Source organism: Delphinapterus leucas, chromosome 11 (genome assembly GCF_059928025.1).
Source record: "Delphinapterus leucas isolate spDelLeu-1000000601 "Yukka" chromosome 11, BTC_Dleu_Yukka2, whole genome shotgun sequence".
Lineage (NCBI taxonomy): Eukaryota > Metazoa > Chordata > Mammalia > Artiodactyla > Monodontidae > Delphinapterus > Delphinapterus leucas.
In genome coordinates, this window is record NC_143139.1 from 101,890,146 (window position 1) to 101,915,758 (window position 25,613).

General features: G+C 65.0%; 1 protein-coding gene and 1 long non-coding RNA gene across 2 annotated transcripts; one reads left to right on the plus strand and one right to left on the minus strand.

Annotated features, from left to right (window-relative positions):
- Positions 1 to 220: 220 nt before the first annotated feature.
- On the minus strand, positions 221 to 3,491 carry LOC149748102 (uncharacterized). Its single transcript, XR_016395086.1, has 3 exons — positions 3,234 to 3,491; positions 2,490 to 2,985; positions 221 to 664 (listed from the first exon to the last, which is right to left on the minus strand). It is a non-coding gene; the product is annotated as an uncharacterized LOC149748102 (long non-coding RNA).
- A 10,533-nt stretch (positions 3,492 to 14,024) lies between these two features.
- Positions 14,025 to 17,157, plus strand: PIM3 (Pim-3 proto-oncogene, serine/threonine kinase). The gene is made up of 6 exons (XM_022596917.3): positions 14,025 to 14,415; positions 14,522 to 14,631; positions 14,720 to 14,770; positions 14,857 to 15,226; positions 15,743 to 15,919; positions 15,999 to 17,157. The coding sequence occupies exons 1-6, from the start codon at positions 14,331 to 14,333 to the stop codon at positions 16,184 to 16,186; spliced, it is 981 nt and encodes a 326-aa protein (XP_022452625.1). The 5' UTR covers positions 14,025 to 14,330; the 3' UTR covers positions 16,187 to 17,157.
- The last annotated feature ends 8,456 nt before the right edge of the window (positions 17,158 to 25,613 follow it).

The following is a 25,613-nucleotide window of genomic DNA, read 5'->3' on the forward strand; positions in this document are numbered from 1 at the left end:
CTGTTTCTTGTTACTCTCACTTACTCATGTGAATTCACTTTTTATTGCGTGGAGCTGGTCTTGAGGGCTCCTCTCCTCTGAATCAAGACCAGATCTTCTTTATCTTTTTTTTTTTTTTTTTTTTTGCCTCACTTCGCAGCACGCGGAATTTCCCCAAACAGAGATCGAACCCACGCCCCCTGCAGTGGAAGCGCAGACTCTTAACCACTGGACCACCAGGGAAGTCCTTCTTTTCTTTATTTTTTTTTAAAATTTATTTATTTTATTTATTTATTTTTGGCTGCATTGGGTCTTTGTTGCTGCGCGCGGGCTTTTCTCTGGTTGCAGCGAGCGGGGGCTACTCTTCGTTGCGATGCGCGGGCTTCTCATTGCGGTGGCTTTTCTTGTTGCGGAGCACAGGCTGTAGGCGCACGGGCTTTGGTAGTTGTGGCTCGCGGGCTCAGTAGTTGTGGCGCACGGGCTTAGTTGCTCCGCGGCATGTGGGATCTCCCCGGACCAGGGCTCAAACCCGTGTCCCCTGCATTGGCAGGAGGATTCTTAACCACTGCACCACCAGGGAAGCCCCTCTGCATCTTAAATGTTCATGCCTGTGGCATGCTGGGCACCTGACTCTGCGAGGTTTCACGGTTCCTTCTTTTCCTTTTTTGAACGTCTCCCAGAGGGCCTGCAGAATAACAGAGTTTAGAGAGCAGGAGACTCTGGACCCTAAGTGCAAGCCCAGCCTCCCCAGAACACAGCCAGGCCTGCCCTCCCCGAGGGTCCTGGCGACCCCCATTTAACCACGCTCCCCGCAGCCAGACACCCCCCGGTCCAGTCTGACCCAGGCTGACCTTCGCCTGTTCCTTGGCACCATCACCGGTTCCTCGGTTCATCCCCACCTTGGTCTCCCCACGCCCTGCCACCCCCCTGCCCATGCTCCCCCCACCTTCCAACCTCCCCTTACCCAACCTGGCCAGGTCTGGCCCCCTCGAGCCCGTCCCAGAAGCTGGGGACCAAGAATCTGGGAGGAAGCCCTGGGCATCTGCTCAGAATCCCCCTCGCCGGCCTCACAGCCCTGTAGGCCCGACAGCAGACGTGGGCTGTCCTGCCGAGCTGCGGGACCACCACCAGGGTATAGGGACACGGGGCCTGGGTGAGGTCTTCCTAACTGACGGGAAACTTCTGAGCCCACTGCGGCTAGGCCCCGGCTCTGTGGCCCAGATGGGGCTGCCTCCGTGAGCAGGCCTGCGAGGACGGCCGAGCTGTGCACCCTAATGCAGGAGGGCGCTGGGAGCCCATGCGGAGCGCGGTCAGGCCTGCCGTCCGCAGACACACACACGTAGACACACACGCACACACACATACACGCACACACACACAGGAGCGCCAGCTTCCAGGGCCCAGCAGCCTTCCAGGGAACCCATTTGTCATGCAAATGCCCTCTCCTGGGGCCTCCCCAAGGGAGCTAGAGAGCTGTTGCCTGTCTAGGGTGGGGCCTGAGATCGAGACAGGACCCCTGCTGGGCTCTGTTGGGTCCTGCAGCTGCTCGCCTGCAGCGGGTGGGAGTTGGGGCGTGGCAGAGGGGCCTCAGCCGCAGACCCACACTGGCCTGAGATCTCACCCCCTCTGCCCAATGCCGGCTCCACCCTTGCGCAGCTACCCTCCCTCCTGGCTTCCCGGAACATGGCTGGAGGCCTAGGAGGGCCAGGCCTCCTCTTTTCTCAGCTGCCTCTGGGGCTGTGAAGCAAGAGCGAGGGCGCTCGGCTCTGTGCCTAACCCCGCCCCCCTGCAGGTCCAGGATGCAGCCCACATGCCCTCCCAGCGGAGCCTGCAGGGCCGTCTCCCCACAGGGCATGTAAGCCCCGCCCCCCACTCCCGCCCGCCAGTCCGGGGTGCAGACCCCAGTGGCCGGGCGAGCCCGCCAGACCTGGGCTGGGCCCTGTGCCGGGTCGGTTGGCCTCTGAGCCCAGTTGCCACACGGAGCCAGGATGGCCAGGCCCTGGGACACGGGCTGAGGGACACAGGCCACGGCCACCCCCTGAGAGAGGAGCCGGAGGGCCTGGTGGGGCGGCCGCAGTGGAGCCGCCGCAGTGAAGCCGCGGGGAGCCCGGCGGGCGGGACGCTCCAGCCGCCGCGCGTGCCCAGCCCTGCTGCGCCCTCCCCGCTGGCCCGGCGCCGCGGCCGCCCGGCCCAGGACACGGTGTGCGCCCGGAACAGGGCGGTGTCCGCTCAGGGCGCCGGCTGCCGCATCGGCACACAAGCGCCCGTTGTGTTCCCGGGCGCCCCCGCCGCGACCCCCACTTCCCGCTGCTCCGGCCCCACCCCAAAACCCAGCTCCCCCGCCCCCCAGGGCCCCCTCGCCTCCCTCTGGCCTTTCCCCCACCCCCGCCGCCCCTCGACCCCGCCCCAGCCCCCCTTGCTCCGTCCCGTGCGTCCTGCCCCGCCTCTAGCCCTGTCCCCTGCTGTCCCCGGGCCCCAGCCGCCCCCCAACGCCCGCACTGCCCACCGACCTTTATACGCCTCGACATGCGCCCCCCGACTGCCCTTCGACCGCACCGCCCTGCAGGTCTCCCCCGTAGCCCTCTGGCCCGGGACTCCCCAGCCTCACAGATCAGGATTTCTGGCCCTGCTCCCCCTCGTCCCCTCCCGCCACCCGGACTAGACGTTCCCCAGGGCAGGAGACCCTCCCCACCAGCCACCCCAGGCCTGGGAGAAGGTCCAGAGAGCAGAGCCCCTCGGGCTGCAGGGGGTTGGCTTCCTGCTGGGGGGCGCTGGGAGGATGGCCTGGAGGCAGGATGGGTCGCAGGATGCTGGGGTTGGGTCCGCGTCTTGGGGGCAGGTGCAGGCCCTGGGCGCTGGCTGCCAGGGCTGGCGCCGGGGCCCTCTGTTCCGTGGGCCACACTTCTGCCCGGTGCCATGGTGTGGCCTGGACATGAAGCCTGTGGGTGACGGTCCCGAGTTCCTGGGCGGCTGGGCTGCTGGACTTTGCAGAGAGGGCCCTCAGGGCTGCAGGTCATGAAGGACATGACCACTGGTCAGGGCACAAGGGTCCACACTGGTCCACGTGGGCCCTTCCAGATCCTGACTCAGCACCCACGTGGGCCCACCCAGGTCAGGACACAGGGGACCACAGGCATCTTCGCACTCGCCATCCTGCTCGCAGGCACACGGGCTCACAGATATCCCAGCAGCGCTTGCGCACGCTTCTGGCACCCCCTCTCCCCCAACCCCGCTCGCGCACCGCCCCATCGCACCTCTCCAGCCCCACAGGCTGGCTTAGGGGCTCACGCAGAGCGCTCTCCTGGGCGCCCCTCGGACAAGCCGAAGCCACAACGCAGGAAGTCCTAAGAGGTCGAGAGGGGCACCCACGGGTGGGGATGGCCTGGATGGCTCCAGCGACAGGGAGGGGTGGGTGTCACCATCAACCGCAGGGGAGCATGGGGCACAGAGTGGGGTGCGGGCCAGTCTGAGCTGTGTCGTTGATGAGTCCTCCGCCCACTGAGGAACTGAGGAATCACCTTCAGGTGCCTCCCGGGAGTCCCGGCCCTGCAGAAGCCCCGGCCCGGCCGCTGGCTGAGTGCTGACGCAGTGGAGAGCTCCGGGGCACAGCTCTGGGGCACAGCTGGTGCGTACCAACCACCTGGAAGGGCCCCGGGGGGTGGGGGAAGGTGGGGGGGGCCTCTTCCCGCTCCCCACCCCCACCCCCGACCGTGAGGCCCCTCTGTGCGCCCAGCCTAGCAAGGACCTCAGATGGGCAGGACTGCCCAGCTCACAGGTGGGGAAACCGAGGCTGGGGCCGGGGGGGGGGGTTGGTAGGGCAGTGTCTGAGCAGGCCTGGCCTACACAGGCCAAGAGCCGGCCTGTGGAACTGGTCTTTCCAGGTGTGTGTGTGTGTGCGTACACGTGTGTATGTGGACTGGAGCCCAGCCAGGAGGCAGGTGGAACAGAGGCCACAGCCTGCGTCATGGGTAGCACCTCAGGGCACCAGCCCAGCGGGGGGGGGGGGGGGGGGGATGGGCAGGCAGCGTCCACTCCTCTCCTGTTCAAGACTCAGAGACACCGGGAGGCCAGATTTGGCCTGGGGCCTGGCTACCGGGCGGGGCTGAGACCCAGCTCTGCCCCCTGCCCCTCGGCCCAAGGGCAGTCTGGCCAGTGCCCTCCAGAGCCCTTGAACTCACACTGAGGGCAGGGCCGGGCTCCATGTGCTGCTCAGATGGGCGGCCCTGCTCCACGTGCCAGGGCACCAGCCACCAGGCCAGCTGATGCTGGCCCCAACCTGCCTCCCCCAGGGGCTCGGGGCCCAGGCAGGCAGGCGGGTCACCTCTGCTGGGCTCCCCAGTGTCCCGGCAGGTGGGATTGCAGGAGGGCAGACCCTCCGCCGAGGCCCCCTGGCCACTGCTCAGCCCAGCCTGCTCTCCTGCCCCCACCGTGGGCTCCTTCCCACGGGCACTGTGCCCAGCAGTCCTCGCCGACTCCAAGACTCGACAACTCCAGACACTCTTGCCCTGGCCGGTGCCATCTCTCTGCCCTGGCCACCCCTCCCCACCTCCTTGACGCCAAGTTCTTACACAAGGACTGGCATGGGGCCAGCCTACGAAGATGCCCCAGCACCTCCTGCCCGGCCTCTGGCCCTGGGTGAGCCCAAGCCCGGCCTTAGGCTCTGGGTCGCCCATCCAGCTCCCCTGCCTGTCCCCCCAGCCCCTGTCCTGGTGACCCCTAGCCTTGGTTTTCTAGCCTGTGAGCAGGGCAGCATTGCCCAACCTCAGCTGGTACTTGGGGCCTGGCCAGCCACTCGCGTCCCCGAACCTCAGTTTCCCCACCTGTAAATGAGGACCAAGAGGACAACCACATGGCCCGGCTCTGCCCTCAGAGCCCGTGTGGGCAGGTCCTGGCGGGACAGGCTCCCCGCGCCACCCCCTCCATGTCCTGCCCCTGCTCCCCCGCATGACAGGCCTCTGCTTTAGGAAGGGTGCCAGTACCTGGGATCCAGGAGCCGGACCGAAGCCCTCCAGGCCTGAGCTGCAGTCAGTACGGCAGACACTTTGAGGCTTGCCCAGCCTGAGCCGGCCAGGGGGCCCAGGGCGGCACGGGGACCAGCGCGCATCCACGCCCGGAAGTGAAGGGCGGCTGGCAGAGGGGTTCCATGCCACCAGAGGTGGGAGAGGGAGGAGCAGGTCGCACGGGGCTTCGAGGTGCCACCACCTGCCCATGGCCCAGGTGCCTCCCCGCACCTGCCCCCCGCAGTCCTACCAGGGGCAGCTGCTGCTCCCTGAATACCCATCCTACAGCTGAGAGGACTGAGGCCAGCGGCTCTGCTTCTTCTCCACAGGCAAGAGGGAGCCCTGGAAGTGTTTTCAGTGGGGAGTGGTGTGTTCGCAGAAGCAGTCTCCAGATGCTGCTTCGGAGGAACTGGAAAAGTGGCCAGGCCTGGGGGCTGGGGTGGGGGCCGGGTGGGGCAGGATGGATACCAGGGCCAGGGCAGCGGTGGGGGCCCTGGGTCTGCTCGCTCTCCTGCTGCCCGTGCGGCTGACTTGCCCACCTGCGTGTGGCCCCAGGGCGGGGTCGAAACCCTGCACAGGTGTGTCCCCGAAACCGCGAGTCAGCGGCTCCCTGGTTGCCAGGCCGCCAGAGAGCCACGTGGGGCCGCCAAGATGGGGGTGGCGGAGACAGAGCTGGTGGTGAGGAGCAGAGGGCTAGAATGGGGCGTCGCTTGGGTCCCCATAGGCCCCAGCTGGGAGGTAGGAGGGAGGCAGTCGGCACAGGTTCAGGAAGGGCAAGGGCAGAGGCTCCTCGGCCCAGCTGGGGTGGAGACAGCTGCAGCCCCCCATCACGTCCCCCACCAGCAGTGCTGGGGAGTGACCAAAGGCCCCATTTTACAGATACTAAGCTGGGCTCTGCCTGGAACCCCCCACCCCCGGGTCCCAGCCCCCCCCAGGGGGCCGCCTGACCCAGGACCCCGTTCCTGAGCCCACTCAGACCCTGGGAGGCCAGGCCCCCAAAAGGAGGCAGAGGGTGCTGGTATGGGGCCCTCTCTGGGCCAGGTGGGCGTCCTGTCCACCGAATACCCCAGCCCAGCAGGGCCCCAGCTGGCAGGACGCCAACGCTGCCCGAGGTCAGGGTCAGGCAGGGAGCCAGGCCTGCCCAGGGCAGCGGGAAGCGGGAGAGGCTGGTGGCCTGGGATGGGGAATTTTGTGGGGGTGGGGAGCCTAGCCAGAGAGTAAAAGTGCAGAATTCTTTCCATTCTTCCCGGTTCTCTGTGGTGACTCAGCAGCCCTGCCCACTGGCTCCATGGCCCTGAGGCAGGCAAGGCCCACTGGTGGCCCAGGAACGTGCCCACCCCTCCCTGTGGTGTCCCCGCCCCACCGCTCCCACTGCTGTCTCCTGCCCCCTCCGCCAGGTCTTCTAGGGAGCTGGGCGCCCACTGCCCCGAGGGGAGATGGCCCTGGGTCCTGGGGTAGAGCATCCGTCCCTGCAATGGGCAGGTCTGCAGGGGCTTTGAGGCCCTGCCCTCAGCCCCACTGCGGCGGTCAGGGCGGGGCGGGCCTCTCCTGGGCTTTGGGCTCCTGTCCGGACAGTGGGTCCGGAGTCCCCAGCCCCTGGCCACACCCTGCCGCAGCCCACTGGTCTCCTTCCTCCAGAGGGGGTGGCCCCGGGGGCAGAGGGGGCCGGTGCTGCAAGCCAGAGGGACACGTGCACCAAGGGGCCCACTGCATGTCCGCACGGGTGGGCTGCTACCTGGGCCCTGACCCCGCCGATCAGCCACGGGGAGCTCCTCCTGGCTCCTGGTGCTCCGTGGAGCACCCACGGCACCACCACCTCCTCCAGGAAGCTGGTGGGAGTGAGTATGGGGCATTTAGGGATGAGCCGGGCAAGAGTTGGGGGCGTCCCGAGGCCACGCAGCTCTCGAGCTCCCCCCCCGAGCCGTCACTTCCTGGGAAGCGGCAAGTGGCCTGAGGTTGGAAACCAGCCTGGCCACTTCTTCTGAACGGGATGCTGTGCCCAGGCCAGCTCGGGGCCCTGGATAAGGATGCCAGGGAGCCCTGAGCAGAGACGGGGACAGGCCACCCCCAGGGCTTCAGTGGGCCCTCGGACTTCCCCAGTCCGTGCTGGAGCCTAAACTCAGGGGGCGGCTCCAGAGCTCCAGCAGCCCTGAACCCCCTTCCTTTAGCTGCTCTTAACGCGCCCCCCATACCAGGACTTCACGATGAGCCAGGAAGGGCCTCCAGCCTTCAGGGTTCAGGGTCACCAGACTCTCCCCATCATCCCCCACAGGCCTGGGCAGCAACTCCTGAACGTTGACATTCCCCAGTGGGCAGCACTCTGCCCCTCCTGCGTCCTGGATCCACATGCCCAGGGGCGTCTTGCTTCCCTGCACAGGCTGGCGCTGGGGGTGCCAGCCTGGGTCCCTACAGCCAGTGCTGCAGTGGGGAGAGTCTGGAAGACCACACAGGTCTCCTGGGGCCTGTCTGGCAGGCTTGCCCCCTGCCCTGGCCCGGCTGCACATCCAGGCTATGGCCATTGGGGTCTGGCCGCTGCCCGCAGGCCTGGGTCTGCTCCCCGCAGGCATGGAAGGAGAGGGTCGCCTGAGGCTTGGGTCCAGGGAGCCTCGTGCACCGCTGTGTGCTGGCAGGGTGCTGAGCATCGTGAAGACAGCCCTCGCCAGTGCAGTTCTTACGGCGCCCCATCAGCAGTTGAACCACACTGTATCTTCCTTGGAACCACTAACCACCCCGCCCCCCGACCCCGGCCGCCAATGCCCAGGTGTGTGTGGGGGCTCTTCCCTAGCTCTCCATTTCTTTTTTTTTTTTTTTTTAATAAATTTATTTATTTTGGGCTGCATTGGGTCTTTGTTGCTGCGCACGGGCTTTCCCTAGTCACAGTGAGCGGGAGCTACTCTTCGTTGCGGTGCGCGGGCTTCTCATTGCGGTGGCTTCTCTTGTTGTGGAGCACGGGCTCTGGGCGCGCGGGCTTCAGCAGTTGTGGCTCGCGGGCTCAGTAGTTGTGGCTTGCGGGCTTCGTTGCTCCATGGCATGTGGGATCTTCCCGGGCCAGGGCTCGAACCCATGTCCCCTGCATTGGCAGGCGGATCCTTAACCACTGCGCCACCAGGGAAGTCCCCCTAGCTCTCTATTTCTGAACCATTAAAGGAGGGGACCCAGAGGGGTCCATTAAAGGGGGAGCCCAGGCTTTTGGGCTCTGAGCTGTGTGGGCGCCGCCTGGTGCTAGCAGGGAAGGGCCAGATCAAGGCTGGTCAGAAACTGTCATCCGTCTTGCTCTGCTTTGTTCCAAGCCTGATCCATTCTTGGGCGAGGTTCATGCCCTGGCAGTGACACTCTCCTATCTTCCCGGAGGGGCCAGTTACCGCCCTCGGGCTCATCCTTCCCCTGAGGCCCCTGTCTCCTTACCACAACAGCCCCACAGGCCACCGCTCCCTCTCTGTGTGACGTGGTGTGAAAGCAGGGCCCACTGAGGGCTGCACGGGGGGTACGTGAGTGTGCTGAGCACGGGCACATATTCACTAAATGCGTGTCTCCAAGGCTGTTATTCGTCCTGATCCCATGTTTACTGTGACCAGGCCCTCCCGGCCGTGCTCTGGAGACCCTGGGTCCATCTGTAGGAGGCAGTCTCTCCATGGCCTGAGCGTGGTCTGAGCGTGGCCCTGGCCAGCCCTGGGACTGAATGAAACTCTCCCAAGACAAGGTCATTCCTGCCGCAGGCCCTGGGCCCCAAGGTCTCCAAGGCAAGCTGTGCCGCTCTGACCCCCAACCCTTGACCCTCTGTGGCTCCCACCTGGCTGAATGCCCCCCACACCCTCCCCATTCTGGTTCGGCCTTGGAGACTCAGCTGAACTGGGCCTCCTCCAGGAAGCCCCGGCGTGGGACCCACTGGCTGCATGGCTCCTGGAGCCCAGCGCAGGACACCGCATGCAAATCAGAGGCAGGCACAGGCAGGTCGGCCCAGCTTCCGGCTCCTTGGAGACCACCCTCCGAGGCCCCTTCTGTGCCTCACCCTCAGCTCCGTGCTGGGGCCGCAGCAGCAGGGGCTGAGGAGCCCAAGCCGCCTGGGCACCATCTATAGAGGCCGCCGGGGCTCAGAGGCTGCACCTGCTTCTGGGGTTGGGGCGCGGGGGCCCTGCAGGGGGCAGCCCTGCCAGCCCCAGCCCCCTGGGGACTGGGCCTCTGGGGTGAGCAGGGGGCGTGAGATGGGACGGCCCTCCCCCAGTCCCATCCAGGCTGGGCTCCTTGGGGTCTCAGCACAGAGACGGTGGAGCTGCCAGAGTCGGCCGGGCCCCGCCCCAGGCATCCCCATCCCAGGGAGCCCCTAGGCTCCCCCTTTAAGATCCGGGGCCTCTGCACAGGACAGCAGCTAGAGCTGCCACAGCTGCGTGTAGCACGCGTGCACTGTGCGCCCCAGAAGCACGCCACAGGCGTCTCACTGGCTCCTCCGCACAGCCCTGCACGGGGGTGGCCAGAGCCCCACAGGTGAGGACACCCAGGCAGGGGGGCGGTGAGAGACGTGAGGCCCCAGCAAAGTGGCCAGGGAGCTGGGCCAGTGCCAAGGCTGTGCTCACGGCCTGCGGGGGCCTGGCCCCAGTGCCGGGCCGGAAGCCGGGTGAGGAGAGGACCCCTGCAGCCCAGGCAGGTCCCCAATGGGTTGTCACTGCTCCCATTGCCGCCACCCCCAAGGCCGGTGTTGGGTACTCCAGTCCAGCTGCATTTGCGGTCACGTCCACTGGGACCCCAGCCTTTCCCTGGGTTGGGCCCGGGTGCTCCCTCGTTCGTTTTTCGGGATCCCCTTGGCCAAGAGTCCAGGTGACCATTGCCAGGCCGTGGGCGGCTCTCAAGGTGTGAATGCTGTACGGTGGCAGCAGGGGGTGTGCCCAGAGGGAATGGCAGCCATTGAACTTGGGCCAGCCTTGGCCTTGAGTCAGGCCAGGCTGGGGTCTCCTGGGCGGGGCGACCAGAGTTCCCACAGGCCACCACCCACCAGCTCCCACTGAGGGACACCCCAGCCCCAGCCCAGGCCCTACCCCAGTTGCCTTTGGGGAACATTGCAAAACCCTGGCTTGGCTCTGCTGACTCCCCTCCCCGGTGGGTGAGAGGCCAGGACGGAGGCAAGAGCAGGCCAGAGGGAAGGCTCCTCCCGCCTCAGCCAGGCTGTGGCCCTGTGTGGGGGGTTTTCCATGCGGCACGCAGGCAGGGCCAGGTCCCAGGGCTCCCAGAGCCCAGTTTGGGGTCGGGGCAGGGGTGGCACTGGTGTGAAGCTGGGTGCTGTCAAGCCAGGCCCTATGGGCTGGGGAGGGGTCAGGCCCGGCGGGCCAGGGGTTCCTGCAGTGGGAGTGGAGGCTGGACGGGGCTCAGGGGGACAGCTGTGACTGTGGGCCAAGTCACCGGGACGGACCCTGACAGCTGGAGCGGCCCTGGAGGATTGGAGGCAGGATGATGGTGTGCTGACGGCGGGTGCTGGGGAGACCTGGGGACCACGGGAGCACAGACAGGGTTGAGGAGCAAGCGGGGGTCCTCCGGGCATGGTCTGGGGTGAGGGGCATGGAGGGGCATGGCCTGGGGTGAGGGGCATGGAGAGGCCCAGGGCTGGGCCGAGCAAACCTGTGGGATGTCCGGGGCAGCTGGAAAGGGGCCAGTTGAGGAGGCCTTTGTTGTTGACATGCGGGGACAAGGGGGGTGAGGGCCCTGACCCGGAGTAAGTGCCCGCCCCCCCGTGCTCCCTGCTGTGACGCCCAGCTCTGTGGGCGTGTCTGTAAGCGTGTGTCCATGAGTGTGGATGTGTGTGGATGGAAGACAGGGTGCTGGCCAAGGCTATCTGCTGCCCAGCCTCCTCTTCCTCCCCAGTCTGCGGAGGATAGCCTGGCTCCAGTCACCATGGCAACAGCCGCCCCTCCTACCAGCAGGACAGGGTTACCTTGTGGGGCTGGCTGTGCAGGGTTGAGGTAGGCTGCTTCCAGGGTGGGGCGGGGTGCAGCCCCCTGGGAAGATCCAAGCTGCTCCCCCCACTAAGGAAACACCTCCCTTGAGAGGCCACTGGGAACTTGAAGAGGCACCTGGCCCCGCTGTGAGGCTGCCCCTCTCAGCAGCATGGCCCCATGGAGGGAGGCGCTCCTGAGCCTCGGGCACGCCAAGGAATGGTGGGAGGCCAAGGGACCGGGCCTGACCTCTGTGGTCAGTGCGGTGGCCTGGTGCCTCAACCTCAGCTGAGCCCTCCTCCTGGGGGCCTCTCCCCGCCTTCTGCAGGAGTGGCCCCAGCTCTGTGGCCCATGAAGTTGCTGACCTGGGCCAGGCCTGCTTGTGGGGCCCAGAGCTATTTTTAAGGCCCACCGGATGGGCCTTCCAGGAACCAGGAAAAAACAGGCAGGGTTTCACATCCTGCACTGCTGGGGGTGTGGCTGGAAGTGGAGTGTGGGTCAGAACTGCAGGGAAGGGGTGGCCTGGGTTTACTGACCAAGGACCATGCCCAGGGCAGAAGGGCAAGAGGCCCTTGGGGCTCAGATTTGGCCTTGCCTCCCTGTACAAGGAGGAACACTCGGGGGAACACCTCAGAGCCTCGATGTGCCAAGCTGAGAAATGGGTGGGTCATGTCTGCCTGCAGGGTAAGGGCAGGGGGAGGTGGGCAGCACCTTGCCTGAGTCCTGCCCATTAGGCAGGGTCACTTTGGGTACTGGGGGCCCCCAGTGCTGAGGAAACATGGGCCCTGGGTGGCTGCACAGGCAGAGATGCCAGCCCCCTGCCCAGCCTATTCCTTGGGCCAGATTGGGCCTGAAAGAGGCCCCCCTGCAGGACAGCCCTTGGTAGGGAGGGGCGTCCAAGTCCATTCTGACCCTCAGGGATTCACAGTCCGTGCAGGACACACACACACACACACACACACACACACACACACACACACAATAGAAAGTCCAGAACACACAAGTCTGGACGAGATGAAGGCTCTGAGTAAACCTCCATCTCAGGAAAGAGGCTGCCTCCTCCTCTGTCCTCCACTCCCAGACTAAGCAGGAGACCCCTCACCACTCCCAGAGTCCCCAGGGGCTTCCACAGGTGGCTCAGCCCAGCTTCAGGGCTGGGGGAGGAGGGACACACACTGCCCCTTTCTGAAGGAGAGTGAATCCTGCTCTGAGTTTGGGGAGACTCAGGGTCTTCAGATCAAGACTCTGCAGCTGGTGGGGTGCAGGGGATGGCCCTCAGCCCCAGGATGCTGGCCTCCCAAGGCTGACTCTCAAGGCCAGGGACCAGCTGGGCACACAGGCCAGGACACCCAAGGAGGACTGGCCTGCAGGTTCACATGGGAGGTCTGGAGGCCCAGAGGGGAGGCCACCGGGAACCTTGGCCCCTGTCGGCTAAGTTGGAACTGCCCTCAGAGTCACATCTTGACACCTAGATCCAGGATGCTCTCCAGCACTCCCACCCTTCCTAGCCCAGGACAGGCTGTGGGTCCAGGAACCTGTAGCAGCCTGATCTGAGGAGGAAGCCTCTGAGGACCATCCAGTGGTCCCCTGGAAAAACCCACAAGAAGACAAGAGCCCCTGGATTCCACTTCAGGGGCAGGCATCCTGCCTTGGATCTGACCCCATGAGGAACACTGTACTGGCCTGGGGACTGTGGTTAACCGGCCGGCCCTGGCCCTGCCTTTATGGGTCCACATCGCAGGAGGGCGGTGGACAGAGCTCCAGAAAGATAAAAACCTAAGAGCTGTACCAGTGGAGGGTCTACTGTCTGCCCTGGGAGAGTGACCGTGGCAGCTAAGGGATGTGACTTGGGGTAGGCTGGGTGTGCTGAGGGAGCCAGCAGGCTGGCCAGGGCCCCTGAGGCAGGTGAGCGCACATGCTTGGAGGTCACACCTGAAGGTAACCTCTGATGGGCCCAGGGATGTGGATGCCATGATGAGGTCCCAGCCTGGTCCCCAGGGGCCACGGGGAGTACCTGCGATGCCAGAAGGACCAGTACCTTGACCTCCTGGCTCCCCCAACCCTCAACCCTCTCTGGGATGGCTGTGGGAAGCAGTGGACGTCCTGAGCTCAGCCACTGGGACCGGCAGACGGCTGCTCACACCTGAGCTGCTCAGGCCGGTGACTTGGGCTGAGGTTGGCAACCCGCGGGGTTGGATGAGTCTGTGCTATACAAAAGGCAGAGGACAGGCTCAGGTCCAGACGAGGGCCCTGAAGACCTAGTCTGGCTCTGGCTCTGACAGAGGCGGGCAAGGTGGCCTCCCTGGTAGAGGTGGACAGCAGCTGGGCCTGGAGGGCAACCAGGTGGGTGGAGAGCCGAGGAGGGCTCTCCAGGCACGGGGTCAGCAGGGCAAAGTTCCTGGGAAGGAGGCGGAGTCAGGGAGGGACCTCGGGCTGCGGGCTTTGAAGTCAAGCCCGGGTAAGAACGAAGGCCCGGGGTAGGCAGAGTGGAGCCTCAGCCCACCCGGGGGCTGCGAGGCCCGGGGCGCTGTCGCCCGGCGGGGTCCCCCAGGGGGTGGAGGTGCCAGCCGCTCCAGGCCACGGGCGCGTCGGGGTGCGCGGACTGCCGGGGAGGTACGAGCACAGCCTGGGGTATCGGGGGCGCCTCCCGGACCCCGCCGCTCCTCGGGACCCCACCGCCGCATTCCTGGCTCAGCCGCCCTCGCCGGGCCGGTGTAGCCGGTGACCTTCCCGGCGCGGCCTGGGGCGGGGCCCTGGCCCCGCCCCGTCCGCGCGACGCCACTGGCTGGGCCCCGTGCCCTTTGCAAACACCGGCTCCCATTGGCTCCCGCGGCCCCGCCCCGCACTCCCGGGCCACCGCCCGCGCGGGAACTGCGCGTGCGCGGGGGCGTGTGTGAACGCGGAGAGGTGACGCGCCACGCCGTGCCGTGCGCCTCCGCGGCTCCGCTCCCGCCAGCTAGTCCCAGGCGGTTCGCCGCGCCCCCCGCCCGCCCCCGCCCACTCCGGAAGGCGCGCCGGCCTCTTCCCGCCGTCGCCTCGGCAGCTTACGCGAGTTCCAGAGGCGCCCCCCGCCGCTCGGCCCCGGCGGAAGGGGGCGGGGCCCCGGCTCGGCCCGCCCCCGCGGAGGGATACGCGCGGCCGCGGCCCAAAACCCCTGGGCGAGGCGGTCCGGGCGTGTGAACGGCTCGGCCTGCTGCGCGTGTCGTCGTGGTTCACGCGGGGCTTGGCCGGGCAGTGCGCCGCGCGGACGGCCTCGCCCGAACAGGCCCGCGCTCCGAGGCCGGCGCTCCCGGCGCACCTGCCTGCTGTCCGCGTCGGGGCTACGCACGGCCCGGAGAGGCCGTCCTCCCGCGTCCTCCACCGCGCGGGGAGCCGGGCCGGGCGAGAAGCGGCGCGGAGGCCGGGGGCCCGCGCCCGGCCGCCGCCCGCGATGCTGCTCTCCAAGTTCGGCTCCTTGGCGCACCTGTGCGGACCAGGCGGCGTGGATCATCTCCCGGTGAAAATCCTGCAGCCAGGTATGCGGGGGCCGGGGGTGTGGGCGCGCACCGAGGTTGGGCGTCCACCGGGGTCGGGGGGCCGGGCTCCCCGGTCGCACCAACCCCGCCCGTGCGCTCTCCACAGTCAAGGCAGACAAGGAGAGCTTCGAGAAGGTGTATCAGGTGGGCGCCGTGCTGGGCAGCGGCGGCTTCGGCACGGTCTACGCAGGCAGCCGCATCGCCGACGGGCTCCCGGTGAGTCTGGCCGCCTGGCACCCGGGATTCTCGGCCCGCGCGCGTCGTTGCGTCCGCGTGGGCCTGACCACTGGTCCCTTCCCCCCAGGTGGCCGTGAAGCACGTGGTGAAGGAGCGGGTGACCGAGTGGGGCAGCATCGTAAGTGTGGGCGGGGAGCGCGGGGCGCCGGGCGGAGCGGGGGACGCGGGCGCCGGGCGGAGCGCGCTGACCGCCGTGTCCCTTAGGCCGGCGCGGCTGTGCCCCTGGAGGTGGTGCTGCTACGCAAGGTGGGCGCGGCCGGAGGCGCGCGCGGGGTCATTCGCCTGTTGGACTGGTTCGAGCGGTCCGACGGCTTCCTACTGGTGCTGGAGCGGCCCGAGCCGGCGCAAGACCTCTTCGACTTCATCACGGAGCGGGGCGCGCTCGACGAGGCCCTGGCGCGCCGCTTCTTCGCGCAGGTTTTGGCCGCCGTGCGCCACTGTCACGGCTGCGGGGTCGTGCATCGCGACATCAAGGACGAGAACCTGCTGGTGGATCTGCGCTCGGGCGAGCTCAAGCTCATCGACTTCGGCTCGGGTGCGCTACTCCGCGACACCGTCTACACCGACTTCGACGGTGAGCGCCCTCCCCGCGGCGAGGGCCGAGGGGCTGGCGACTGTTGGGGCCGCGCGCCGCGCTGGCTTGCCCAGAGCGGGGCCTCGGGCCGTTGGGTCCGGCAGGTTGGGGCGCGGGGCGGACTCCAGACTCCTCTTGGCCGGCGCCGCCTCGGGCCTCCCCTGCGCGCGTGCGGAACGCGGGGGCGCCGCGCAGAAATCCCCGCATTGCGGTGCCGGGGAAGCCGGGGCTCCCTGCCCCTCCCCTTCCCGGTATCCTCACCTCACATCTGTTTGTTGTGAAACCGGACCCCGCGCTCATGTGACCCGCCTCCCGCGCCGGGCCAGCTGGGGGGGCGGGGCGGCCGGCGCCGGGGGGGAGGCCACGCCTGCCGGGGTTTTTCCAGGGTGAGGACCGGGCCCCGGCTCCAACGCGGAGAGGATCATCTGGGAGCCAGGGGTCTCGGTGTTCGCGTGCTGCCGGCCTGGTGGGGCGCCGACCCGGCAGCCGGTCTGCTAAGCCCCGTGTGTCCCCCAGGCACCCGCGTGTACAGCCCCCCGGAGTGGATCCGCTACCACCGCTACCACGGGCGCTCGGCCACCGTGTGGTCTCTGGGCGTGCTGCTCTACGACATGGTTTGCGGGGACATCCCCTTCGAGCAGGACGAGGAGATTCTCCGGGGCCGCCTCTTCTTCCGCAGGAGGGTCTCCCCAGGTGCGCTGAGGGGCTGGGCCTGCCACTGGTGGCGAGGTGTCGCGGGGCGGCCCTGTCCTGACCCCCTCTTCCCCCACAGAGTGCCAGCAGCTCATTCAGTGGTGTCTGTCCCTGCGGCCCTCTGAGAGGCCCTCGCTGGACCAGATCTCTGCCCACCCCTGGATGCTGGGGGCTGAGGGGGGCACCCCGGAGAGCTGTGATCTGCGGCTCTGCGCCCTGGACACGGACGATGGGGCCAGCACCACGTCCAGCAGCGAGAGCTTGTGAGCAGGGCCTGCCCCTGGCCGTGGGAACCGGAGGGGACCCCTGCGCTATGCCCGGGCCCTGCGCTGGGCCGGCTCTGCCGGGCAGTCTGCTCCTTGCGAAAAGCAGTGACCTCTGACCCCTGGTGACTTTTGCCTTTGGCACCGGCCGGTTCCTTTGCTTTGAGTGCCTTTTCGAACGCTGCTCTCACGGGACTTAGTTTTCTCAAGCTCTGTCTGTCCAAAGACACTCCGGTCGAAGCCAGGTCCTGCCTGCCCACGGCCGGCGCTTGACCCGAGACCGTCCCTCTCCTGTGCTGCTCCGGAGGTGGCCCTGACCTCCCCGCCCCTCTGCGTCTGACGTGTCAGACCAGGAGCTCTCCCATGTCCTGTGGCCTTGTCTCACATGGGCACGGGGTCCCTCATCATGCCCCCCCTCCCACCCTCGTGTCTCGGTGTTCGTCTGGGCACGTCTGTGCACAAGCAATGCAACGTTCAGGCCTTGCTGCCCGCCCGCCCACCCGATGCGTGTGCAACCGTCTTATTTATGGTGTGACCCAGAGGAGGGTTATTTATTGTTTAATTTATTTGTTGAGGTTCCTCCCTCCCAGCAGCCCTAGCTCCTCAAGGCCTGTGGGCAGAGGAGGGGGCGGCTGTGCGTGTGGACCCCAGGTCCCAATCCTACCCGTGTCTGTCAGAAGGTGGACTTGTACAGTGGCTAATTTAAGGGGAGTGGGTGATCCCGCCCCCTTGCGGCTCTGCGCCCTTGGGGGGTGGGTTTTAAATTATTGACCTTGTACAGTCTGCTTGTTGGCTCTGGAGGCTGGGGGGTGGGGGGACAGAGTCTCAAGCCTTTAATTTATTTCAGCAGCTGTGTTTGTGTGATCCCGGTGTACGTAGGCACTGCGGATAGGGTTTTCTTTCAGTTCAAAAGTGAGATGTCTGGAAATCATATTTTTTTATACAGGTATTTCAATAAAACTGTTTTGTATGAAATGGAGATTCTGTGTTTACTGGGCTGGGTCATCTTGGGTAAGAGAAGAGGTTTGGGGAGAAGGGGCCTCTGGTCCCTGCATAGCTCCCTCTGCATTTCCTGTGGGGAGGTAGCTGCACGAGGCGGGGAGGTGGCTGCACGAGGGGCTCAGGTGCTTCCCTCCCAGCTTTTGGCCTTCTTGCTACCCCGTTTGGACCCTGCTGCCCCAGGGGAGTGGGAAACACACTGTGCCCTCAGGGGCCCCTGGGGGGAGGAGCAGGGAGCCAGGTCCTGGGGGGTGTTGCCAGCACGAGTCTGGGGCCATGTCTGGCAGTGGCCCCGAGAGGCTGGAAGGGGTTCTGAAGCATGAGGAGAAGTTTGCCAGGGGAAGGGGGTGGGAGGTGTTCCAGGTGCGGAGGACAGAGGTGGCGCGGTTGGGCCCCGGCCTGACAGGTGCAGGGTGAGGTGGCGGATGGGAGCCACAGCCAAGTCCAGGTGTGGACACGTGGGCCAGGCTGCAGTGTGAAGGGCAGTCTGTGGAACGTCTGGCCATGCCCTGCCCCGCCTCCACGGGAGCCCTGTGCTGGGCGTCTTGTGCTGGGGCAGGTGCTGGAGCCCCCAGAGGCCTGTCCCTGGGTCCCACGGCCCAGGTCCCGTGTCTCATGCCTGCTGGTGGGCCCTGGGAGCAGAGTTGGACAGAAGGGCGTCCGGGGGCCGAAGGTTAGAGCAGAGGCAGGAGGTTTTGGAAGGCGAAGCTGGAGGAAGTGGAGTCGGCCTTTCCCCCGGCGGGCAGGCGCTGGGGTGCGGCTCCGGCCTCGGCCACTCAGAAGTCAGCGGGCGTTCGTGGCCTGCCTGGGGCCTGGCGCCTCCCCCCGGAGCTGCTGCTGCGCCCCAGGCCTCCCCGGGGTGACCCCCTCGGTGTGTGGGGTGCCGGGCAGCACTGCCCGAGTCCTCCCAGGCTCCGTGGGGCTCTTCTCCGTTGCTCACCCTGCCTCTCCGCGGAGCGGGGCACTCGGGCAGCGGCCCCACACCCAGGCTTGAGGACGAGCCCCCGCCCCCCACCCTGGTGACAGTGATCCACGTGACACCATGATCCCGGCTCCCCCTCTTGCCAGCTGAGGGTGCACCCTGCCCACTTACCCCCCATCCTCAGTCGGTCCATCTTCCAGACCATCCAGTGAGCACTCCCAGAACTCGCCTTAGTGTGGGACCCAGTCCGGCTCGGGGAGGGCGAGGCGCCCCCCACTGAGCCTCCAGGCACTGCAGCCTGTTGGGAAGGCAAGGGACTCGTGGAATTGGGGACCCACTTGCTGGGGATGGTCTGTGCCACGGGTGCCCCTGGTGTCTGCGGGCCCCTCCGCCGGGGTGGGGTCTGTCCTGGCGGTCAGTACTGGCCCTGTCGGTGGGGCTGGGGGCTGGGGCTGGGAGAGGGGGCTCCTCTGGCGCAGGGCCTCTTGGGACCAGGATGGGGTTGTTCCCACGGGCAGGATCCCCAGCCCCGCCTTGAGGCTGCTGGCACTGTCAGCTGTGTGGACGGCCTGCGGCTGGAGCAGAGGGGACAGGCTGCTTGAAGACCGTGGAGGGCCCGACCCCCCAACCCCTGTCCTGCCCTCCTCGAGGCTGCCAGCTTCTGGGCCAGGCCCAGGCTTCTTCCAGCAGCCCCAGTCCCAGGGGCTCCCCTGGTCCAGGGGCTCTGACTGTGTCTGCCAGGCCAGCCCCCATCTCCACTCAGCCTCTGATATCTTGACCCGTTTAGTATCGAGGCTCCTTTAGAACCACTTGCTCACCTCCAGCCCTCAGGGGCTTTCCTTGGGGTTGCACAGAACCCCGAAATCATCACGGAAAGAACCGGAAACCTGAACGCGCTATGGCCCTCGGAAGCGCCCACGCCCACAGGAGCGACACAGCGCACCCCGCACTGTGATTGCTCACGGCCAGGCCTCCCGGGGGCCGGTGGGTGCTGGCCAAGCCGATGAGGTGGTGGGCGGGCGACCTCTCCGGGCTGCTCACCCACCTGCCTGAGGCCGGCCCAGCTTCCGGGGCAGCGTCTGGGAGGCACATCCAAACCCACTTGCCGCAGCTGTCAGGGCCTCGCTGTTTTTTTCCTCCGGTGCAGCCCCCAAAAGGAAACCTTGGCATGGCTTTGGTGCCTCGGCTTCTGAGAAAAGGGAAGTGAACCCACCTGGGAGCCCCACCCAACCCTCTGGGCACCCAGACCCTGGCTGCGGGAATCCCCGTGCTCTCCGAAGGGGACAGGCTGGATGGCTCCCACGGGGGCGGTGGAGACTGGACAGGCAGGGGCTGGGGGGCCAACACCTGCCTGCGTGACCCTGGCCCTGAGCACTGCGGCTGGGAAGGGCACCCGGGTCTGTGGACGCTGGCACGTCACAGGCCCGGGCTGGAGCAGGACAGGGTATGCACTGAGCTGGAGGCACACGGGGGCCTCCGGGGAGGGCACCCTGTGAGCGGCGGGGCCCGGGGTCCTGGGCAGGCGGCAGGGACGGTGTTGGCCAGGCCCGGCCGGCCCACAGCGCAAGGGGAGGGAGAGGAGCTCGTTGGGCCCAGTTCATCCCTGACCTGCAGCTGTGGCTGAGGGGTGCAGGGCCCAAGCTGATTTGCTGGCCCTGGGGTTCCTCAGTGGGTCTGTCCCCTCTCTGCAGAGGTCTCTGATTGGGGCGGGGCGGGGGGAGCTGCCTGAGCCCTGGGCACATGACTTCCAGGCAGCCTTGGCAAACCCCTGAGCTTCGATTACACAGTTGACACCCCGCTCTGCCTGCCCCCCGCCTGGTCCCCAAGGGTTCCTGGCAGTCAGGCCTGTCCGGGCAGGGAGGGGAGCAGGGCCTGCCCCTCCAGCACTGGTTACGGCCCTCCTGGCCTGGTCCCGGCAAGAAAGCCCTTCCCAGGTGCCGGCCAGGGTGCGGTGGTATGGGGGCCTGCTCCGGGATGAATGAATGAGGGGCCCCTCTTTTGGGGGTAGGTCACCTGTACTCGGCACTGAATGAGCCAGGTGAGGGAAACTGAGGCTCAGGGAGGCCAGGGACCCACCCAATGTCATAAACAGCCAAGAAGACCACCCCACCTAGGGAGGAGAGGTGCCCTAGGGCAGGACCCCATCTTCCTAACACACAGAGCTCGGAAAGGTGGGCTGGCTCTGACCTGGCCTCTGGCCCCCTCCTGCCCGCCCTGCTGCCAGGAGGCCGCCTGCCCTGATATGAGGCTCAGGCCTTTGGTGGGCAGGGCACCTGACATCACTGGGCCTGCACACCTGCTGGGGAGGCTGGCATCTGGTCCAGGGCCTTCAGGCTTCCCCACCCCAGGCAGCCCTGCAGGAACCTGAGCCAGTTCCTTGGAAGGATGGAGAGGAGAGCTGCTGGTGCCGAGGCACCAGGCCAAGCCCAGCCCAGGAGCCATCTGCCCCATTCCTTGCGGCCCCCAGGTCCCCGCCAGAGCCTGGGCTATGAGGAAGGGGCTGGACTGTGACGGTGAGAAGGCCCTGCTGGTGTCAAGTGGCAGGGCCTCTCTGGGTTGTAGATGCCCTGGGTCCTGGGACCCAGTGACTAGGAAGCCTGGGAGGTTCCACCCCCTGGGCAAGGCCGGCCAGGAAGCCAGGGTTCCTGGACCACTGGGGCACTGCCCGAGGCTGTGTGAGCCTGAAAGCACCAGGCCGCTTGCTGGTCTCCCACTTCTCACCTTGGCAGGGGGAACGGGGCCTGGAGACATCTGGACTGCGGTTCATATCACGGCATGGCCCGCTTGATGGGTCCCCACAGAGGCACCCCCATCCTGGTGAGAGTGTGGGGAGGGGTCTGCAGCCCCACCCTGTGGAGCACCCCAAGGGGGTCGCCCCAAGCCTCCTGACCCTCCCTGCCGGCTGGCTTCTGCTCACCACGCCTCCCCCAAGCCGCCTCAAAGGGCCCTTTCCCTTTGGAGGGAAGCAGACACTCCTGACCCCAGGGGCTCACCCCTGCCAGAGGGGCAGTGACCCAGACAAATGGGCGTGATGGTTTCGGGATGTGACAGAGACATGGTGGTGGGGTTCTTAGGGGTCGCTGTTGGCCTTTCTGCTGAGTGGGCCCGAGAGATGGCACTGGCAGCTCTGCAGAGATCTGGGGAGGGGGCGCTGGCAGGGGGAACAGCAGATGCAAAGGCCCTGAGGCAGGTGGAGGAGCCCAGGCCCAGCTTACTCAGGACTAGAAGCAAAGGACAGACACAGGAGGGGCTGCACAGCCTCCACCAGCACACGCGCTCCTGCAGTGGCCCTGGATTCTCCCGACAGCCTGCTCCACCTGGGTGGGCTAAGGGGGTGGGTAAGCTGAGGGGAAGGAGGTGGGGGGCTTCAGAGGCCCTGAGCCCTGAGCAAAGCCGTGGGGCCGCTCTGGGCCTTCCTGCCCGAGCTCCTGCCGGTCGCAGTGCTCTCTGCTGAGAGATGAGGGTTAGGGCGCAGCTGGCCCGCAAACCCCAGCATGCTGGCTGCCGAGGTCCCTGGTGCCGTGGCTGACTCAGCATCCTTCTCAACAGGCCACAGCAGTCGGGGGGGGGGTGCCCCCTACCCAGGGGCCGAAGGAGGCGCCCAGTGACCCGAGCCGGCCCTGGAGCAGGTCAGGGGCTGCTGTGGGGTCCCGGAGTCCCAGCTCTGCCCCTGCCCAGTGCAGGCCGCTCAGCAGCCACCTGTCTCCCCTCCAGAAAGGCCCAGGGGGTACCACGGAAAGGGTGTGTGTTTGCCCTTGACTGTGTGCGCGTCTGTGTGTACCTGTGAGCGTGTAGGTAGTATGTGTGGGTGTGCACCTCTGTGTGGTCTGTGCACGCGTCTGGGTGCTCGTGTGCATGTGCACGTGTGTGTGATCCAGCACAGGGTAGTGTGTGTGCACGCATGTGTATCTGTGCATGTTGAGTGTGTGTGCATGTGTGTGCACCCGGGCAGGACCTCATCTAGGCAGAGCCCGGAGCCAAGACTCGGGGTGTCCTCCCCCCGTGTTCCGCAGCTGCCTCTGCTGTGTGACGCACCCTCCCTTCAGACGCCGCAGCAGCCCGTGGGGGAGCCCCTGTGACTCAGCGCCTGCGGGGGGGCGGGTGGGAGGTGACAGAGGAGGAGCCCGGAACCGGGCAGAGAAGAGGGCAGGAGGCTGTGGCAGTAAAGGTCCTGGCCCCCGAGCGCTCCCACCGCCCAGCGGCCACCTGCCGCGGTGGCAGTGCGGTTACACGCGTGTACGGTGTCAGGGCACAAAGGCGTGTTGGCCCACGTGTAGGGACCGTCTTCAGCCCCAGAGGGGGCTCAAGAGCCATGAGGGCATCAGGGTCATGGGACGTGGGGGTTCCCAGAGGGCCCTGCCGAGATCTGAGGGGGGGTGGGGGCGGGGGGCCGAGGGGAGGTGAGTGTGCTGGAGTGAGGGGGGGTCCCGGGCGTGAGGTGCACGTGGGGGGCTCAGGGTCCTCCAAGTCCAGGAGGCAGGTGGGCCCCCGATGACTCGGGAAGCAGAGGCAGTCAGACCCAAGGGGGAGTGGAGGCTCCCCAGGACCCTGTCCACGTGCCCAGGACGCCCCCGCAGGCACAGTGAGGCCCCTCCCTCCACAGCACCCGCCTCCGATGAGTGCTTAAGGGGAGGCCCTGTCCCATCCTGGTGCTGACCTGCCCTGGGCCTGAGGACACCTCTTTGCGCTGCCGTGCGGGACGGGAATCTCAGGACCTGGGGGCGGCCGGGGGCTCGGAGCTGTGGTCCACTGGCCTCCCCACCCTGGGACGTTACGTCCCCTTCCTCGTCACACGTGGTCACTGGGGGCCAGCAGTTCTGTCTGCCCTGTACCTGACTCCCTAGTGGGCACAAAGGGACTGAAGTTTGGGGATCCCCGGGGCCAGTGGGGTCTGTCATGGGGCGAGAAGCAAGGGCCGAGCTGGGCCTGGAACACAGAGGTGTGCACCGTCGGGTTGGCAGGGTGGGTGCCATCTTTCACCTCGGCCACACGGCAACGGTCCCTTCCCTGGGGACACTGGAGCATCGAGTGGAGGAGCCCTGGCCTGGGGGTGGGGTCTCAGGGAGGGGCAGAGCCCAGGGCAGGGTGGTGGCACTTGTGGGGCAGGCCCAGCCCCTTGGCACCATGTTTGTCTCTGCCCAGACAGCCCACCCTGCCCATCCTCGTGGGGGTCCGCCCTGGGGTCCTCCAGGCCGTGTCTGTCTCCGGGGCCCTGCTCACTGCCCCCCGAGGTGTGCCCACCCAGGTACGCCCCCGCCTGGCCCCGTGCACACACCAGGCCTTTCTGTGCGCGGCCACTGGGGGTCCTGGTCAACCCTGCCCCCCCCGCCCTCTCACCCGCGCCCAAGAGCCGCCAGCTGCCCCCGCCTCGGGGCCCACCCCCACCGCCCCTAGACAGTACCCCAGCCTCCCTCCAGGCCCCCAAGGTGCTATGGGTCCCTCACCTCCCGAGGGGCCTGCTCGCTCCAGGACCTGTGTGGGGCGGAGGTGATGAGGGGGCCTCCGCCAGGGTAGAGCCCTGGGGGCAGGGTCCGGGTCAGGCCCTTCCTTTCAGCTGGCTGCCTTTTTAATAACAAGCAAAATTCCTCTTAAAGATACTCTGAGCCACTTTAAACATTTCTCAGAGAGTTAAATGGAAATCTAATAAAATCTGTGAAAAGTATTTTTAAAACAGCTTTATCGAGGTGTAATTTACATCCCATGAAGTCCACCCACTTTCAACGACTTCAATGAGCCACCCACCCTTCAATGGTTTTAGTAAAACTTCCGAGTTGTGCAACCACCACAGTCCGATTTTAGCACGTTTTCCATCCCCTTGATGATCCCTTGTTCCCCACGAGCAGTCACTCATCCCCCACCCCAGCCCCTGGCAACCGTGCACCTGCTTTCTGTCCCACAGACTGGCCTTTTTTGGACATTTCATATAAACGGAATCTGCAACTTGTAGCGTTTGGTATCTGGCTGCTTTCGCTGAGCACACGCATTTTGAAGTTCATCCGTGATGTAACACATCCATAGTTGGTTCCCATAAACATATTCCATTGTAGGGAACACGTTCTGCTTATCCATTCACCAGTTGATGGATGTTTGCTTTTCCCCCCCACATTTTGGCTCTTACGAATAAGGCTGTTACGTACATTCAGGTGCATGTCTTCGTGTGCACATACATTGTCATTTCTTTTAGGTAGATACCTAGGAATGGCATTGCTGGGTCATGTGGGAAATTTCCATGTAACTTTTGAAGAAGTTGGCTCTACAGTTTGCATTCCCACCAGCAATGTACGAGGCTTCCAGTGTTTCCACGTCCTTGTCAACGCTCGTTATCATCTTTCATTCTGACTGTAGCCCTCCTAGTGGGTGTGAAGCGGTGTTGCGTTCACTTCCCGTTTGATTTTCCTCACAGCTAGTGATGTTAAGCATCTTCTCACATTTGATTAGACATTTGCACCAAAGAAGATACCCAGCTTCCCCCCTCCTCCTTTGGTTAAATGTCTAATCAAACTTTTGACCTATTTCTTACTTGGAGTGCTTGTCTAATTGTTGTTCTTTAAAATCTTATATATGTTTGTGGATTGTGGTAAAATACACACAGCAATTTTCAGTGTATGTCGTATTTTGAGCTGTGAGCGTTCTTTACAGATTCTAAATACAAGTCCCTTATTATTAACGCATATAAGATTTGTGACCATTTACCCAGTTTTCGCCGTCTTACTGCTGGTGTTTGAAACACGAAGCGTTGACTTTTGGCCGAGTCCCATTTGTCTGTTTTTCCCATGGGTCCTGTCTTTAGTGTTTGCTGCACCTGTGAGCATTATACGTCACTCAAGGGCACAAAGGTTTCCTTTTATGTTTCCTTTCAGAAGTTTTATGGCTGTAGCACCTACATTTAGGTTTATGGTTCATTTTGAGTTAATTTTTGTGTATGGTGTGAGGTAAGGGTCCAAACTCCTCTTTCCCCATGTGGGTGTCCAATTGCCATAGCACCATTTGTTGAAAAGAGTATCCTTTTCCCCAGTGAAAGCTGTGGCACCTTTGTCAAAACTCATCTGATCATTTATTTCTGGATCTCAATCCTGTTCCATCGACCTGGATGTCAGTCCTTACTGCAAAACGTGCTGTCTTTATCACTGTAGCTTTAGTGTAAGTTTTAAAATTGGAAACTGTAAATTCTCCAGCTTTGCTCCTTTAAAAAATTGTTTTGGCTATTTTGTGTCCTTTGCATTTCCATACACATTTTATGATCAGATTGCTAATTTCTGCCCCCCAGAAATCCACTCACGTTTTGATAGAAATTGCATTCAGTCTGTTCAGTCTGTGTGCATCGTAACAGTATTGAGTCTTCCCACCCATGAACACTGAATTTCTCCCCGTTTATTTAGATTTCTTTACTCTCTCTTAGAATTGCTTTGTAGTCTCAAGTGTACAAGTCTTGCTCTCCTTTTGTTAAGTTTATTCCTAACCATTGTATTCTTTTCATTGCTGTTGTAAATGGAGTTGTTATCTCAATTTC

Coding starts and splice junctions, on each gene's coding strand:
- PIM3 (XM_022596917.3), top strand. CDS start 14,331: ATGCTGCTCTCCAAGTTCGGCTCCTTGGCGCACCTGTGCGGACCAGGC. Junction 14,771..14,856: donor TGACCGAGTGGGGCAGCATC/GTAAGTGTGGGC, acceptor CGTGTCCCTTAG/GCCGGCGCGGCTGTGCCCCT. Junction 15,227..15,742: donor CGTCTACACCGACTTCGACG/GTGAGCGCCCTC, acceptor TGTGTCCCCCAG/GCACCCGCGTGTACAGCCCC.